Source organism: Genypterus blacodes, unplaced genomic scaffold (assembly GCF_046128005.1).
Source record: "Genypterus blacodes isolate CSIRO-AG114 ecotype Tasmania unplaced genomic scaffold, CSIRO-AGI_Gbla_v1 ptg000218l_1, whole genome shotgun sequence".
Lineage (NCBI taxonomy): Eukaryota > Metazoa > Chordata > Actinopteri > Ophidiiformes > Ophidiidae > Genypterus > Genypterus blacodes.
Genome location: NW_027467017.1, coordinates 17,501 through 34,713, shown reverse-complemented (window position 1 = coordinate 34,713; position 17,213 = coordinate 17,501). Strand labels below are relative to the sequence as shown.

Below are 17,213 nucleotides of genomic sequence, written 5' to 3'. Positions count from 1 at the left end.
GTCCATAGCAACGCTGCAACGATGGAAACAACTACACACAGAGTAAGAGTGACACCTACCGGTAATTTACTGTAAATGCAGCCAAACCCGCACCTGTTCATTTTAGCAATATTCTCTATATTTATATTTTTGTTTGTGTTGTTTTCTGTATGTTTTCTGTTAATGTATTTACTCTGCGCTGGAATACAATCTGTAATTAAATATTTGACTCGTGAGACGCATCGTGGTTGTTTATGGAAGTTGTTTGTACGGATCATGTTTGTGATTGTCCCTGAGTTTGGTCTGACAGGCACACAAACTCTAATCTCCGACGAAAAAGATGCATATATCTTCATATGATTACTATTATAATTTCATTTCATTGCGTTGACAGAGTAGCTTGGTGGCTGGCAGACAGCGTAGAAGAGGAGGGATTTGTACCTCTATTCCTTACAGACGAGATTTGGGGAATAGATCTCACAAGTCAAGGGGGGGAGGTCAGACTTTAGCTGGCTGCGCTGCTGACCAACCAGGAAGTCAACCAAGTTGCTAATTCGTGTTTATTTCACGTCGATGGTGGTGAAATAACGTGGAAACGGCGGTATGGACTCTGCGGGCTCTCCGGTAAGCTGCAGCTTCAGCCTGACACGGAGCGAGCTAGCGGATGTAGCTGCAGGCGTGCTAACATCTCCACCGTCAGCTGTTAGCGTCATGCTAACGATGTTGACAGCGATGTCCGACACAAATGACAACAAACAGGCTAGCTGTAGCCTAGCCGCTCCGTGGCCCGTTGAAACGCGACAAATGTGCTGCGAACTTTACATTTGCACATTAATAACAACTTAGTTAACTCCAACTTTCTGTGATTTGGGTTGAATGAAGTAACTTTAAGTGTTTGCCTGATTTGTGATTCGCTCATCTGGTGAACAAAGTGTGTTTGAGTGTGTATACGCGTTGGAGAGAACAGTCACACACAGACACACACACACACACACACACACACACACACACACACACACACACACACACACACACACTGCTCCTGTGTCCTGCAGTGTGTTTGAGGCGCACACACAGCTGTGTCTGTGCCCGTGTTTGTTATGGCTGCACAGTAGATCTTTCCTTTCCTCCCTTATCTTCATTTATTTGCGTTATCAAGTAGAAATAACAGTACAAATGAATCACGAGACGAATGTAAACTAGATTACAACAAAATAATAATTGTTATGACTAAAGCCTGGCACCTGTGAGCTGGATGTCATGACGTATGCCAGCAGATGTTGACCTTTGATCTCCTTACAGACCATTGGGGAGTTAATCCTCACTCTGAGTGAGATGGGATTCACTGAGGAGCAGATCCAGGCTGCTGTGCAAGCTGGGAATCTCTCTATACAGGCGGCCGCTGAGTGGTGAGCTGAGCGTTTCTGCATTAGGAGATAACCTGCACCTTCCTACTAAAACAAGACAATCTCACTTCACTTTCCCAGAGTTGAGGAGTGACGCCTGTGTTTGTTGACAGGATCCTACAGGGACAGTATCCTCGCCACAGGTTGAGCAAGCAGGCCTCAGGTCCAGCTGAGACGGCGTTCTCTGCATTCAACCCTCCCAGAGGGGATCCGGCGCACCAAAGCCGGTCTGAGCCACACCAGGACCCTGCTGACACTGAAGGTACGGCGCCGCAGCAAGCAGGCTGGACCTTCGCTTGCTTTTAGAGCCATATAAGGGGACGGATCAATGATGAATAGGGAATAAGAGAACAGCCTGAGTGTGTGTCTTGCTTTTATATTGTGTTTATGACTTTAAACAGGCCGCCCCTCCTTGGTGCTGAGGCCGTCCCAGCCTGACCCACCGGCCCTGGAGTCACGCATCAAACAGGACAAGAGTGACTTTGAAGAGCAGGAGAGGCAGCGTGTTGCTCAGGAGGCCAGAGCAGAGAGGAGACAGAAGAAGCAGGTCAGTGGAACTCAGCCACACTCCCAACTGTCACACACAGGAGGAAGTGTTTAAGGTTCCCATCTGTTCATGTTTCATTCTGTCAGGAGCGTGAATTGGTGTTAAAGCGGATCGCCGAGGACCGGAAGAGCCTGCAGGAGAAGATCCAGACCAGCGCCGCCACAGAGACTTCTCCCTCTGCTGGTCAAGGCCAGAAGCTTGGGGGACAGATTGAGACTAATGTGGGGGACAACACCTGTATCCTCATGGTGAGGACACGGAGCAGCGTCTGTGTGTGTGTGTGAGCCAGACAGAGTTACTAAGCCGACTGTATACTTTAAACTTGTTGATGTTTTGTTTGTGTGTCGCTGCAGATTCGGCTGCCGTCTGGCGAGTCGATGCGTCAGCGCTTCCCCGCCGACGCCCCTCTCCGCAGCGTAGTGGAGTACATCTCCGGGCGTCACCCCTCCCTACCCGGCTTCGCTCTCCTCCAGAATTTTCCACGGAAGCGCTTTGGGGAGGCGGAGCTCTTGTGCTCTCTGCACTCTCTCGGCCTGACACCCAACGCTGCGTTGTGCATTCAGACCACGCCCCCAGAGACGCCCCCGGACCCGCCCAGACCGACGGAGCAGTTGGCGGTGGAAGAGGAGCGCCCTGTTGCGCCGCCGTGTGCCGGGCATCCTCAGCTTCCACAGCTTCCTGTTCAGGAGGGAGCAGGAGGGCCGGATCCCGTCCTGCCCCCGCCGCTCCCCAACCAGCTGTGGGAGGAGGCGGTGAATTACGCAGGGATCCCCGGGGCCGAGCACCCGCTGCCTGGGCCCTCCCATTTCTGGGGTAAGTGCTCAAGACGCCATGTGAGGAAGATTAAAGAAACAAGTGAAGTTGTGGGTGGAAGCACTCTCGCCTGTCAGAGTTGTTCATGACCTCATCAAGGGTGAGGGGGGAGCCACTCTAGCACCGCCCCATAATGACCTCATGGCTGATGTCACACTAATTAATGACATCATTCACGACGTCACTGAAGGGGAAAACTAGGCGAAGAAGCGCCGTCAGAGATTGAAGCGTCAACGAGTCTCCAGTGAAGACCAGTGACAGCTTCCTGTCCTGTCTCCTGTCCAGCTTCCTTTAAGTCCAACATGAGGCGGCATTAGGAGGGAGAGGTGAAAGGTCAGGATGTGTTTGAACGCTTCGATCGAGTCCTCTAATGCTTTCTTCTTAACAGGTCGAGGCCAGAAGTTGGTACGTGGAGATGTTGAGGAAGCTGCTGACTCGGACAACAATGATGAGGATGATGAGGATGAGCAAGAGGATGAGAGAGAACCACCCAACCTGCTAGATGGTACTGCTCCTTCTGCTCCCTCTGCTCCTTCTGCTCCTTCTGCTCCCTCTGCTCCCTCTGCTCCTTCTGCTCCCTCTGCTCCCTCTGCTCCCTCTGCTCCTTCTGCTCCTTCTGCTCCCTCTGCTCCTTCTGCTCCTTCTGCTCCTTCTATAGTGAGGAGTATCAAACATGAATAACTCTAACAGTAAAGATCGTCCCTGGAGCTAAAGAGGAACTAATGGACGGACTTATGGACTCATAAAGCTCATATTCTTCTCATGTGTATCATTTAACAAAGTACAGACATCGTTGTTGTGACTTTAGTGCCTTTGATGACATCATTGTGAGTGTAGATGACATCAGTACGGTTGGCATCACTAACTTGTGTTGTGTGTTGGATGACATCATGGGTGTTCTCTGCTCTGGTTGCCATAGGAATGCCCAGGCTGCCCTTCTTCCCCGAGAACAGGAACCGAGGAGCCTTTGAGCAAATTCACCGCTGGCCAGAGCAAGGCAACCGTCTGAGGTGTGTAGAGGGGCTACAGAGTCACATGTAGAGGGGCTACAGAGTCACATGTAGAGGGGCCACAGTGTAAGCATGGTGTGTGTGTGTCACAGGGAGGCTCCGGTTGAAGACATGCCAGAGGGCGATGATGCCGGAGCTCGAGTGGCGCCCGGGGCGGCGGGGATGGCGGCAGTGGAGCGTCTTCAGAGAGCAGCCCAGCAGGACGACGCCCGGGACACTCAGGGTCAGCCCTCGCCCTCTAAGAGAGCCTTCAGGAGCCCCTCTGTGCCGTCCCTCTGTGCCTTGGCCACACACGCCACAGTGAAGCTCATGAGAGGTGAGACAGCATCCTGAGAGTCACACACAGTGAATGATGAATCTGTCTCAGGCTGAGTCTCACTCCTCTCTAATCTAAGCTCCCAGCATGCAGTACAGCAGCAGCCTGGCAGGTCTGACCCCCGACCTGGCCGAGCTGCTCCTCAACTACATGACCCGTGAGAGGCTCCTGCGCCCGCGCTCCCTGGAGCTCTTCTTCGGCTGTCCCATACAGAAGTTTGTTCTCAACTGCTACCCTTACTCCACCAACGAGCTCCTCAGGCAGCTGAGGGCCTTCGCCTCTCTGAAGCACCTGAGTCTGGTCAACTCTCCTCTCATCACTGGTGTGTGTGTGTGTGTGTGTGTGTGTGTGTGTGTGTGTGTGTGTGTGTGTGTGTGTGTGTGTGTGTGTGTGTGTGTGTGTGTGTGTGTGTGTGTGTGTGTGTGTGTGTGTGTGTGTGTGTGTGTGTGTGTGTGTGTGTGTGTGTGTGTGTGTGTGTGTGTGTTCAGCGTCTGGGCTGAACTCATCCTGCTCTTGTCGTCTCCAGACTCGGGCGTGTCGGTCCTGTCCAGCCTGGTCAAACTTCAGTACCTCAACCTGGCTTCCTGCAACAAACTGACCGACTCCTGTTTGGAACACATCAAAGGTTTGACCCCCTGCACTCAGAATGTAATTAAAGGGGATAAACAGTGGAAGAGATGATGTAACGCCCACCTCCTTCCCTTCTCTTGTGATTATGATCTAAAGCCTAAAGTCTGAACATAAGCCGCTCTTTGTAATTATGTCATCCTCACACACAACACGGACTTCTTCTTCTTCTTCTCCTTCCTGCTGCCTCATAAAGGTCTGAGGAGCATCTGTTTCCTGTCCCTGGACCACACCAAAGTCACGGACGCGGGGATGTTGATGTATCTCCACTCGACTCCGCCCTGCCTGGCTCAGCTCAGCCTGAACCAGACGGAGGTGACTGAAGCCACCCTGGCGGTCCTGTCCTCCTGTGTGCCACAGCTCAGACTCCTCAGCATCAAACACACCAAGGTTCTCCACGAGTCCCAGCACACACACCTCTCATTACTTCATCTCTGCTTGAGTTTTGACCCCAGTCTCTGTCTTCCCGTCCTCCTGGTTGACCCGTCAGGTTGCTGATGTGTCGGCTCTAGCGGACTTGTCGAACCTGCAGACTCTCAGCCTGGACGGGACTCTCGTCACAGAGGACTCCCTCAGGCACATCGGCAGTCACCCGTCTCTGTCCACACTCAGTTTGAACGGCATCCCTGTGCAGAATGGAGACCACGCCCTGCGGATCATCTCAGGTCCGTGAGTGGGATGGAACAAAACAATCTCTAACTGGATTGGATCAAGCTCCTAATGAGGGTTCCGTCTCTTCCGCAGGTCTGAAGTTGACTCACCTGACGCTGCCTGGACGCAACACTGTGAGAGACGCCGGGATGTCTCACCTCTCCTACCTGTCTCACCTGGTAGAGCTGGACCTGACAGACTACATCAACATCACCGACCAGGGGATCGGAGAGCTGTCCGTCATGATAAGGTCACTACAGCTCTCACCACCTCACGACCTCATTACAAGCAGCCAGTAGTCCTCCTGTTATGACCGATGAAGGGGACAGATGGTGGTTACAGTAGACTGACTCATGACACACAGCAACACAACACAACAACACAACAACACAACAACACACAACTACAGCAAAGAAAATCAAGATCAAAATGGTAGAAAATCTGCAACAGTGACCGCCTCTCTTTTGTTTACAACGCATGAAAGTGGCGACGTGAGTGTTTGTTGCGTTGGGTTGACAGGTTGAAGAAGCTCTCACTCAGCAACACTCAGGTGACAGACGCCGGCCTGCTGCCTCTGCGTGACCTTCAGGAGCTGCAGGAGCTCTGCTTGGACCACACCTCCGTCACCAGCCAGGGGGTGCCTGCACTCATCACCTGTCTGCCCAACCTACAGGTGTGACCTCACTGTTGTGTAGCTGGAGTGTGTGTGGGCACCAACAGAAGGGTGGGATTGCCAACATGTGTGTCTCTTGGATGTTTGCAGGTGCTGGGGTTAGCCAGCACCAAGGTGGGAGACCGGGTGGTGAGCAGAGGTCTGATCCACTGCAAGCAGCTGGTGAAGATCAACCTCAGCCGTACACGGATCACAGATAACGGTGAGAGAACACACACACACACACACACACACAGATTATAATCCCACAGGCTCATGGAGTGTTGTTTCTGTTCCCTCAGGTCTGAAGTTTCTCAAACACATGCATCTGGCTCAGGTGAATCTAGATTACACCGGTGTGACTCAGCAGGCCGTCGACAGCCTCAGGTCGTTCACAAACATCGGCAGCGTCCGGGCCGCCAACTTCCGGCTCATTCAACCCAGCGAAGTCTCAGACGAGGAGTGGGAAGAACACTGAGCGGCCGGCGGGCCTGATGTGGGCTGGACTCAAACTCATCTACTTTGCACCGTTATAACTGCAGCTAGTGGCACTAATCTCTCAATCACGCCGCGCTATTCAGTTGCTATTTTAGATGAGGCTTTTGTTGGAAGATTGGGCCCTGGGTAACGTTTACATATATATAGAATCAAGCAGTATTTACTCACTCACACACACACACACACACACACACACACACACACACACACACACACACACACACTGCAGCTCTTTGTCTCTGGAGGACTCCAGCTGACTCTCTTGCCCGGCTTTGCGCACTCATAGGCTGAAGCTTCCTGTGTTTCTGCCAGCTGGGACGAGCGGAGCCTCCTGGCAGGAACACACACACATACTTTGATGGAACTCCAAGTATAGCGCATGAATTTGCAGATTATTGTGACTAACAGCTGATATCTGGGATTAAATGACACCTCGTTTCCTCCAGTAAATGATTTTCACACCTGTTATTTAAACTGAGCTCATGTTTACTGTAACCTTCATCTTAACTCTGTCACCACAAGCTAACACTAAAGCATCTCCACCCACCTCAGCTGGTCAAAATGAGGAATATAAATTATTTTCCACCATCAATCAATAATAACAAAGCAGGAGAAGTAGATTAGTTTGATTTGAACTGAGACAAACCCTAGCTGATACGCTTTCAAGTTAAACACTCTTAATGCTCCTCACCTGTATGGACCTTAGTTCTAAACCCTGCAGCATCATAGGTTCTCTACCTGGCCCGGTCATTCCCAGTGTTCCTGTACTTCAGTTGGTAGTCAGAGCGGCGTACAGTGAAGAGGCTGCAGGTTCTGATCTATGCAGCCACGATCCAAAGCACCTTCATCACAGCCTTGAAGTTTGAGCCTCTTTGTTTACACAGATGTAAAATAGTTTATTTTTACCCAGATCATTTTGGACGAAGGGCGCTGTGTTCATGAAGTTTAAAACGAGACGATTCCATAATAAAGTCTTCTCCAAGTCTCCCCATTGTATGTTGTGTTTATTCAGACGAACCTTTATTGCATTACATCGTTAAATAAGGCAGAATGCTCTTTACACAGCGAAAACAAAGTCAGCTTTTAAACATCATAAAATATGAGCTAAGAGCTGCTGCATACAGATCAGAGGGGGGGGGGGAACAGAACATGTGGAAAAATAAAACTTTTTCTATGAAGACAGCACAATGGAATGCGTTCCAAAATGCACTGAGATGCTTCAAGTGAATCAGCCAATCAGAGTGCAGCCTGAGGTGAAGGGGGGGAGAGGAGGGGAGGGGGGGCGTGGGTCAGGTTCAGCACGGTGCATCGCTGTCAAACAGAGATGGGAATAACAGTACAACATGTACAGACGGTCCAAAAAGATGCATAAGGTCGTTTTCCGTTCTTGTTTACGTTCCCCGCCGCGGTGCAGAACCTGAACCGGCTCGTCCCCTCCGGGCGCCCGCAGGTCCGGTCTGTGATGGGAGTCGATGGATGCTGCTGCTTTAGATATCGTGCGCCTGCTGCTTTTCAATCTTTGATTTCAAATGCTCCTTGTACGCCAGGATGTCCCGGTTCCACTTTGTGATGGTTTGACTCTCGCAGATCCAGATCTCCTGAGCCACCTGCAGAGAGGAGGACGGGTTAGAGCGCAGCACAGAAGGAGAAACACGGAGCTGTACTGGATCAAACCGGATCACGTACCTGCTGGATGAGCCTGAAGTCGTGGCTAACCAGCATCATCCCGCCGTCAAACTCGTTGATGGCGTCGGCCAAGGCATCGATTGTCTCGATATCCAGATGATTGGTGGGCTCGTCAAGGAACAGCATGTGAGGGTTCTGCCAGGCGAGCCAGGCAAAACAAACCCGGCACTTCTGACCGTCAGACAGGTTCCTGATGGGGCTGACCTGAAACAAGAAGGTCAGAGGTCAACTTCTGGACGTGAACGACCTCGGACCTACCAGTCCATGAAGCGGTTCCTAATGTCTACCTGTTGTTTTCCAGTCAGGCCGTAGCGACCGATGATCTTCCTCATCTCCTCCTTCTCTTTGATGGCAGGGTAACACTTCATCATGTACTCCAGAGGGGACAGGTCCAGCTCCAGCTGCTCTGTCAGGTGCTGCAATGCCACACACACACAAAAATCACTACACTGGGGACTGAGCTGCTGTACAGGTCAAAGGTCACAGTCCATAGGTTGATGTCACTACAGTGTGAACAGGTGTGTAAGATGTTTACAAGGTGACTCACCTGATGATATCTGCCAATCTTGACGTGGGAGTTTTTGCGGATCATGCCGTCTGTGGGTAGGAGCTGCAGATAGAGGTGAGACAGGGAGGGGGGTGAGACAAGGCAAGGCAAACAGGAAGCTGTTGTGGCAAAAAAGGGGCAGAACACGCACCTCTCCCATCAGCAGCTTCAGCAGGGTGGACTTCCCTGCTCCGTTAGGCCCGACCAGAGCCACCCGAGTATCCAGGTCAATCCCAAACTCCAGATCTGTGTATATGTGTGGCTACAGAGGAAACAGACGAGTTAGGGGAATGGAGCCATCTGCTGGTGGCACCGGCTCACAGCACGCTGGCAGGACTCACCGTGTTGTCGCTGTACTTGAAGCTCACGTTCTGAACCATGATTACAGGGGGAGGAATCTTCCCACAGGAAGGAAAAAAAAATGACAGCGTCTGTGGGAGACCAAGGGAGGAGTTAGTGTCTGCACAGTCAGCGGACCGGGCTGTGGCTCAAGGTGCGGTGCGTGACTCATGTGTGGGTCGCCGGGGTGAGGTGTGGGATGATGTCACCATACCTTGTCATTCACAACTTTCTCCGTCAGGCCAGACGCCACCATCTTCTGCAGCGTCTTCTCCTTGCTCTGCGCCTGTCGTGCCAGCTTAGCAGAGCCGTGACCAAACCGGGCGATGTAATTCTGGAGGAGGGAGGAAGGGAACACGTGAGCAGGATTAAACACAAGCTGGCTCCGTCCAGTTCCTCCACATGAACTGGTTTCTGAGTCGGTCACGTGAGGCCGCGGGGCTGAGGTGCAGTGACACGCCTCGGCCACACGGGGGCGCTGGTTTACCTTCATGTGTGTTATCTGGTCCTGCTCCCAGTTGAAGCGCTTCATCTGGTTCTCTTCCAGCTCTTCTCTGGTCTTTATATATTGGTCGTAGTTACCCTTCAAATAAGAATAGCACAGCAGCGTCACGCAACATGAGGCGCACAAACCGGACACACACACTATTAGAACCGTGAAGTCACAGAAGGAGTGAATCTAAACTCCGCTTTGTTTCTCACCGTGTAGTACTTGAGCTTCCTCTGATGCAGGTGGATGATGTTGGTACACACACCGTTCAGGAAGTCTTGGGAGTGTGAGACGAGCACGAGGATTCGCCTGAACCTGAAGGCAACACACAAGCAGGCGGCTCAGCACGTACGCCTTCACACTTCCGCTCATCGTGACGGCTGAAACCGATCACACACGTGTCACACTTACGACTTGAGCTCCTCCTCCAACCACACGCAAGCGTCCAGGTCCAAGTGGTTTGTGGGCTCATCCAGCAGCAGCATGAAGGGCTTGATGAACAGAGCTCTGAGGAAACACAGCGACGTGGACATTTAGAGCTGAAGGGAGCTTCAGTCAGTGTGATGTCATTATAAACGTCACAACACAGATTCAAATGCTACAAGAGCTGAATTGACACCGCCTGCTGGACAAACACACACACACACATCTATTCGAGGCCCCACCACAGGGGGGCTGGAGTGGAATGAGAACCCTGTGGTCTTCACCTGGCCAGAGCGACACGCATCCTCCACCCTCCACTGAAGTCCTTGAGCTTCTTGTTCTGCATGGCAGCGCTGAAACCCAAACCGTGGAGGATGCGGGAGGCTCGCACCTCCGCCTTGTCTGCATCCAGCTCCTCCAGACGCTCGTACAGCTCCATCAGCTTCTCACATTCAGCTGTACGGAGGGGAGACGAGTCGTTACACATCAATACACTCCTCTTTTAATCCTGCTCCGTGTTTTGCTGCCTGCTCTGGCCGTGTTAGACACTCACAGTCCTCAGCGGCGAGTCTCTCTGCCTCCTTCTCCAGCATGATCCTCTGCTCGTCCACCTCCATGACACAGTGCAGGGCCGTCTTCTCGCTGGGCGCCATCTCCCGGGTCAGGTGGTAAATATCGATGTGCTCTGGAATGGGGATCTCGCGGTGCCCGATGGCCGACAGCAGCATGGACTTTCCTGTGTGAGGAGAGGCGGGCGGTTTGATCTCAGATGACGTCATTCACCAAAACAACCTCAAACAGCTGTAATGAGGCGTACACACACCCACACACACACCCACACCCACTGTTCCACACCCAAGGTCAAGGATCTCTACAGGGTTTCTCGCTCCGTGCCGTGTCCTGTAGCGCGTGTGAGACTCTGGTCTGGTTCTTTATGTTCTGCGGGCCCTCACCTGTGCCGTTGAGGCCGATGAGTCCGTAGCGTCGGCCCGAGTTGAGCTCCAGGCTGGTGTCTGCCAGTAACTCCTGGCCGTGGAACGTGAGTGACAAGCTGCTAATATGGACATCGGTGCTGTTGGGGTGGGAGGCCAGAACCCCCGTCACGGCTCGGGCCTCGGTCTTGGCCAGCTCAAACTCGTCCAGCTCCTTTGTCAGAGTGGCGATCCCTGTCGAACCCAAAGCAGGCGGCACAGATTGGATTGAGAAATAAGACGTGTGCGTGGCGCCGGTGCCAAAACTAATGAGTGCAATTAACTCCCAACTAAATCTTTGATTGTACTTCACGCTCACCGTTGCTCTCCGCTCCATTGGTCTGGGTCTCCTCCGCTTGGTCGCCATCCTCGGTGCCGTCCTCGGGTTTCTTGGTTCGCTGGCGATTTTTGGCAGCTTCCTTCTTCTTTGCCGCCTTCTTCTTGGCCAGGTCAGATGGCATGGCTGTGTTCAGGAGAGGAGAGGACAGGACAGGATGATCAAACGGGTCACTGGAGAACAACACCACCGGGAAATATAAATACCGGCCCCGGTTCGTCAATGGCGCCATCGGCTAAAACACCGGGGCCGTTTTACCATCTGACGGTACTAAAATTGAAAATCAGGTCAGAATGATTACGGTGTTACATAAAGCGGCCTCGCCTCGGGTCAGAGTGGACAGTGAGCGCTGTGAGCGAACGTTAAGAGGGAAGCCATATGTTAGCGATGCCGACGGCCGTGATGTTCACGAGGACCGCATTCTGATGGCGTCCGGTCCCACCTGCTTCCACGCTGCCTTACATTTTAAATCCTGTTAGTCGGTTCTTTGCCAACGTTACCGCGGCAAAACTCGGATAAACGACGATTGTAACGTCTTCATCGATGACAATATCACCGTTAATAACTCCTGACGTGTCGATATCAAATCAAATTTAGACAAGACTCATCACTGTCTGCTTTAGCTTCAATGTAGCCCCCGGCTAGGCTAACAACGCCGGCTACCTTTAATTGACAGGCCTCGGATGCTAATGCTAACTGGCCTGACGCGAGGCCTTCGCGGGTACGAGAAGAGCCCGAAAGCCGTTACTTCTGCCGCGACAAACCTGTATATCTGCCGAGAGTTGTTTACAAAGGTCGTCCGCGCGAACAATTTTCATAAAAACGCCATAAATATCCTCCTTACCTAGATATGATTCACCGGTTTCCGAGCACACCGACTTCTCGTGTCCACTTTTTGCCGGGTGGATGTAGCAACTCGCGGTGCCACCAGACAGACCATATATGGTAAAAGAGGGCGGGGACAACAACTGCGCCCTCCCCTTCTCGTAGGACTGCAGTAAAATGTAAATGTAGCTCTACTTTATCATGAGTTTACTTCCGAAAAACTGTATATTTGATGGATATTTTACACTAAATTGACCAAACTAAGTCAATAAACACAAATGAAACCCTCTTGTAGTTACTATGTGGACAGCAGACCGCTGTAGAGTCATTTATGGGCAGTTTGAGCATCTGAGTGGGCTTATACAACACAAGGACAACAAATGAGCCATTGATAGGTCCGCTTGTCGGTGTCACGGTGTTTGTGCCAGATGTGCTATTATAATAAAACATCTGTCAGACATCTGTTTGACTCCCGGGGTCAGAGTCGGTGAGCGGTGATGCTGCAGCAGCCCGGGCGGCTCGGTGGTGGTGATGATGCGGCTGAGCGGTGCGTGATAGCGGGCTGTGTCTTCTTCCTCCCTCCGTCCGTCCGCCCGCTGTGTGGGGCAGTCCCATTGGAGGAAGTCGGGAGAAACGGAGCAGAAAACGGACGACATGCGCGATCCTTCCCCGCTGCGTTAATGTCACGGAAAACGGGACCGGGGTCGTGAATGTGCGGTGTGAGGAGGAGAGAGAGAGAAGAGAGGGGCGAGTGTGGAGTGAGAGCACGGAGGCGATGCTAGCCCGTTAGCTTGTCCTCTGACGTGTCTGCCACCATAGAGACAGAACGCTACGATCATCCTCTCAGACGCGACGTCGCCACTTCCGCGGCACTACGCTTGGAGCGTCTAACCTCCCCGGATAAGTTTAACCTCAAGCGGTCAACTTTACCAGGAGCTTTACCAGGTGACATATTCCGCGTAGCTACTTAGCTCGCGTTGAAAATAGCCAGTAGCGTTAGCCGACATTAGTGAAGCTAATGTATGTAGCGTTGGCAGTGCGCTCGTCTCAGGCGCGTGCGTGACAGCGACCAACACGAAGTAGCGTCCAGCTTGTTGAGCAGTAATTAAGTCGCTACAAACGAAAGCGGGGGAAACAGTTTGTAATCAGTTATCACAGATTAATAAGCCGCTTTGAATGTGCGTGTGTGTCGTCAGAAAGTCAGACATGGCTCTCACTCAGCCTCAGCTCAGCCAAACATCCTGCTCGCAGGCTGATGCTGAGTGAAGTTTCGGGGGAAATGAGCCTCGCAGTGCCGCTTCCTCTGTCGACCCACCCGAGCCCCGTGAGCGGAGCCGCTTCTCTCCGAACCCTTTGAGTTCTGCTCCTCTCCGGGTCCAGATATGCGTCTCTCCTCCTTCCTGGCCGTGTTCAGGCCCGCGCTGCCCCTCATCCTCGGTCTGTCTCTGGGGTGCAGCCTGAGTCTGTTGATGGTGTCGTGGAGCCAAGGGGACGCGGAGGACTCCTGCGGGGACGAACTGGGCAACGGGGGGCTTTTCCCCGGCAGAGGAGAAGCTCAGAGGGACCCCAGGGACGGAGCGAGTCAGGAGGACTTCCAGCCGCGCATCGTTCCGTATCACAAAGACCCGAACAAGCCGCACAAGAAAGTCCTGAGGTGAGTGGAAGAGCTGAAGAAGAAGGTTATAAACAGTTTAATAGATCAGAAATGTCCTCCCGTTCAGTAAAGGAGCATTTAAATCTTTAACCATGATCTTGATCACCGTATAATCTAAAGAACCTGTTGATATAGTTTATGTGCTTCACTCATTTTCAACCTGAATCCCTGATGGTCTTTCTCCTACCGAGGTCACAATGTGCTAATATGTTGTTCTGAGATGAAGATGCTCTCTGAGTGTTAGTGGAGGACCCCCTTGACCCCTCCTCCTCTTCTCCAGGACCCGCTACATTCACACTGAGCTGGGGATCAGGGAGCGTCTGCTGGTGGGCGTCCTGACGTCTCGGGCCACCCTCAACACTCTGGCCGTGGCAGTGAACCGCACAGTCGCTCACCACTTCCAGCGCACCTTCTTCTTCACGGGCCTGCGAAGCCCCAAAGTGCCCCACGGTATGACGGTGGTGGCCCACGGCGACGACCGCCCCGTTTGGCTGATGTACGAGACGGTGCGCCACCTGCACCAGCACTACGGCTCCGACTACGACTGGTTCCTCCTGGCCCAGGACGACACCTACATGCAGGCGGACCGTCTGTCCCAGCTGGTGGGCCACCTCAGCGCCGGCCAGGACCTGTACATGGGCCGGGCCGAGGAGTTCATCGGCGGGGAGGAGAAGGCTCGCTATTGCCACGGCGGCTACGGCTACCTGCTGTCCCGCAGTCTGCTGGCCCGCCTGCAGCCGCACCTGGACACCTGCCGCAACGACATCCTCAGCGTCCGGCCCGACGAGTGGCTGGGCCGCTGCATCATCGACTACCTGGGGCTCAGCTGTGTGGAGGTGCATCGGGTGAGCTCACACAGGAAGTCAACACCAAACTAGGGACGCACAATTAGGACCGCCGCTACACACAGAGGAGCACTTTGATTGTTTACATACTGATCCAATAGGAACGAGATTCTAACTAACCTGTGTGTGTGTGTGTGTGTGTGTTTGCGTGTGTGTGTGTGTCACAGGAGATGACCTACCGTTACTTTGAGCTGGGGAAGAACGCCGACCCGGAGCGCGAGGACAGCGGGCAGTTTAAGAACGCGTTCACGGTCCATCCCGTGTCGGAGCCCAACCTCATGTACCGCCTGCACAAGCGCTTCAGTCAGATCGAGCTGGAGTGGACCTACCTGCAGATCCAGCAGCTGCAGGTGGGGAACCCTCACTTTGAGCCGAGGCACACACTTACACACACACTCCTGTCTAATGAGGCACACACACTCCTGTCTAACGTTAATATGAATACATGCCTGAGACTATGAGGGAGTGAGATCACATCCCACCATCTGTGTGTCTGTGTGTATCGTGTGTGTGTATAAGTAGGTAATGGTTGTGTTTGTGTTTGTGTGTCTTCATCAGATGCAGATCAACAACCTGAGTGAGTTAACCCCCGAGGGGAAGGCCGGAGCCACGTGGCCCGTCGGGATCAACGCCCCCTTCAAGGCCCGGACTCGTTTCGAGGTGATAAACTGGGAGTACTTCACGGAGGAGCACATCTACTCGTGCGTGGACAGCGCCCCCAAGTGCGAGCTGAGGGGGGCCGACCGCGCCGACGTCAGCGCCGTGCTGGAGATCGCCGTGGAGCGCCTCAACGAGCGCTACCAGCCGCAGCTGCGCTTCCGTAAGCGGCGTCTACTGAACGGCTACCGGCGGTTTGACCCCACGCGCGGCATGGAGTACGTGCTGGACCTGGCTCTGGAGGCCTACACCCAGAAGGGCCACAGCCAGGTCATCGCCAAGCGGGTCAACCTGCTGCGCCCGCTCAGCGCCGTGGAGATCATCCCCATGCCGTACGTGACGGAGGCCACGAGGGTCCAGGTCATCCTGCCCGTCACCGCACAGGACCAGGACTACGTGGGGAACTTCCTGGACATGTACGTGATGAACACCCTGGACACACACGACAACGTCCTGCTCACCTTCCTGTTCATCTACGATCCCTTCGACGCACAGCGAGTCAGCCAGACGGACGTGTTCGCCGGGATCAAGGCCATGATCGGGGAGGTGGAGAAACGCTACGGAGACGTGAAGATCCCCTGGATCAGCGTGAAGACGGAGGTCCCCTCTCAGGTCAAACTGATGGACATCATCTCCAAGAAGCACCCGGTGGACACGCTGTTCTTCCTGGCCAGCGTGTGGACGGAGGTCAACGCCGACTTCCTCAACCGCTGTCGGATGAACGCCATCAGCAACTGGCAGGTCTTCTTCCCCATCCACTTCCAGGAGTACAGCCCGGCCGTGGTCTACAGAGACCAGCAGCCCTCCGCCGCCTCCTCCTTCGCCTCCGAGTCGCTGCGAGACGGCCACTTCGACCGCCACGTCTTCGAGGAGGCGTGCTTCTACAACGCCGACTACATGACGGCGCGGACCAAAATGGCCGCGGACATCCTGGACAACGAGGAGCTGCTGGAGAGCATGGACGTGTACGACATATTCGTCCGCTACTCGGGCCTCCACGTGTTCCGAGCGGTGGAGCCGGCGTTGATCCAGAAGTACGTGCGGCGAACGTGTAACCCGCGGTTCAGCGAGGACGTCTATCACCGCTGCGTGCTCAGCAACCTGGAGGGCCTGGGGTCGCGATCCCATCTGGCTATGGCTCTGTTTGAACAGGAGCAGGCCAACAGCACCTAGAGGGAACTCAGTAATGTGAATGTGTCATGTGACCGGGGTCAGGGGTCAGGGAGGGGAGAAGCTCCTGTCTGGACTCCAGAGGTCCTCACAGCCTGGCGTCCTGTCTGGACCTCAGAGGTCACAGAGGTCAAACTCTTTATTCTGGACCTTCAGACTGCAGAGATTAAGAGCAGCTGTCAATCATCCGTGTTCTCCCAGGAACCCAGCTGTGATGTTTAATGATCCAGGTGAATGAATTCCTGAGGTTGTGTCATCTCCATGATTCTGTTCATCACTTGAGCCATAAGTCTCACTGAGTGAAGACGATGTTACTGCAAACAAGCCGTCGGCTGCCTTTACTTTAGAGTTTACTTGTTTTGTTTTTTAAAGAGGTATTAAAGAGCGATGTTCCACTCAGAGGTGTCTTCATTCATGTCTCACTCTCTCATCAAGTCAAGTTAGTTATATTTGTAAAGCCTAATCTCATACATGTGTCTCAGACGGAGGACACTCAGCTCCGGGCTCTCTGGGTTCTGGTCTCTCTGGGTTCTGGTCTCTCTGGGCTCAGTCTCTCTGGGCTCAGTCCTGATGCTGTGTGCTCCTCAGTGTTCTGTGGTCTTCCCTGCTCTTGGTGAAGGCAGTGAACAGTTTGTTCCGACAGAGCTCCACCTCGTCACCTCACATTCAGTCAGCACCACCCCTCCCCCCTTCTCCCCGGGCCTCTGTGGTTTGGGCTAGTATTCCACACACACACACACACACGTCTTTGGGGAAAGAAATGAACCCAG

At 53.4% G+C, this 17,213-nt stretch overlaps 3 protein-coding genes across 3 annotated transcripts; 2 read left to right on the top strand and 1 right to left on the bottom strand.

Moving 5' to 3' along the window:
- Positions 1 to 428: 428 nt before the first annotated feature.
- LOC143016205 (uncharacterized) lies at positions 429 to 7,486 on the top strand. The gene is made up of 17 exons (XM_076170409.1): positions 429 to 603; positions 1,282 to 1,388; positions 1,499 to 1,647; positions 1,787 to 1,932; positions 2,019 to 2,180; positions 2,286 to 2,745; positions 3,134 to 3,250; positions 3,665 to 3,755; positions 3,848 to 4,071; positions 4,151 to 4,393; positions 4,598 to 4,696; positions 4,895 to 5,088; positions 5,189 to 5,363; positions 5,443 to 5,599; positions 5,869 to 6,022; positions 6,113 to 6,224; positions 6,304 to 7,486. Exons 1-17 carry the CDS (start codon positions 583 to 585, stop codon positions 6,477 to 6,479), a joined length of 2,787 nt encoding a protein of 928 aa, XP_076026524.1. The 5' UTR covers positions 429 to 582; the 3' UTR covers positions 6,480 to 7,486.
- Positions 7,485 to 12,238, bottom strand: abcf2b (ATP-binding cassette, sub-family F (GCN20), member 2b). Its single transcript, XM_076170411.1, has 15 exons — positions 12,137 to 12,238; positions 11,275 to 11,418; positions 10,938 to 11,150; positions 10,538 to 10,720; positions 10,269 to 10,440; positions 9,973 to 10,068; positions 9,774 to 9,876; positions 9,559 to 9,654; positions 9,286 to 9,405; positions 9,074 to 9,163; positions 8,884 to 8,994; positions 8,733 to 8,795; positions 8,473 to 8,601; positions 8,186 to 8,389; positions 7,485 to 8,106 (listed from the first exon to the last, which is right to left on the bottom strand). Exons 2-15 carry the CDS (start codon positions 11,414 to 11,416, stop codon positions 7,987 to 7,989), a joined length of 1,842 nt encoding a protein of 613 aa, XP_076026526.1. The 5' UTR covers positions 11,417 to 11,418; positions 12,137 to 12,238; the 3' UTR covers positions 7,485 to 7,986.
- A 72-nt stretch (positions 12,239 to 12,310) lies between these two features.
- On the top strand, positions 12,311 to 16,842 carry chpf2 (chondroitin polymerizing factor 2). Its single transcript, XM_076170410.1, has 4 exons — positions 12,311 to 13,771; positions 14,052 to 14,616; positions 14,784 to 14,966; positions 15,175 to 16,842. The coding sequence occupies exons 1-4, from the start codon at positions 13,500 to 13,502 to the stop codon at positions 16,444 to 16,446; spliced, it is 2,292 nt and encodes a 763-aa protein (XP_076026525.1). The 5' UTR covers positions 12,311 to 13,499; the 3' UTR covers positions 16,447 to 16,842.
- The last annotated feature ends 371 nt before the right edge of the window (positions 16,843 to 17,213 follow it).

Coding starts and splice junctions, on each gene's coding strand:
- LOC143016205 (XM_076170409.1), top strand. CDS start 583: ATGGACTCTGCGGGCTCTCCG. Junction 2,746..3,133: donor TGGGCCCTCCCATTTCTGGG/GTAAGTGCTCAA, acceptor TCTTCTTAACAG/GTCGAGGCCAGAAGTTGGTA. Junction 4,072..4,150: donor CACAGTGAAGCTCATGAGAG/GTGAGACAGCAT, acceptor CTCTAATCTAAG/CTCCCAGCATGCAGTACAGC.
- abcf2b (XM_076170411.1), bottom strand. CDS start 11,416: ATGCCATCTGACCTGGCCAAGAAGAAGGCGGCAAAGAAGAAGGAAGCT. Junction 8,995..9,073: donor TCAAGTACAGCGACAACACG/GTGAGTCCTGCC, acceptor TTTCCTCTGTAG/CCACACATATACACAGATCT. Junction 8,107..8,185: donor ACTTCAGGCTCATCCAGCAG/GTACGTGATCCG, acceptor TCCTCTCTGCAG/GTGGCTCAGGAGATCTGGAT.
- chpf2 (XM_076170410.1), top strand. CDS start 13,500: ATGCGTCTCTCCTCCTTCCTGGCCGTGTTCAGGCCCGCGCTGCCCCTC. Junction 13,772..14,051: donor CCGCACAAGAAAGTCCTGAG/GTGAGTGGAAGA, acceptor CCTCTTCTCCAG/GACCCGCTACATTCACACTG. Junction 14,617..14,783: donor GCTGTGTGGAGGTGCATCGG/GTGAGCTCACAC, acceptor TGTGTGTCACAG/GAGATGACCTACCGTTACTT.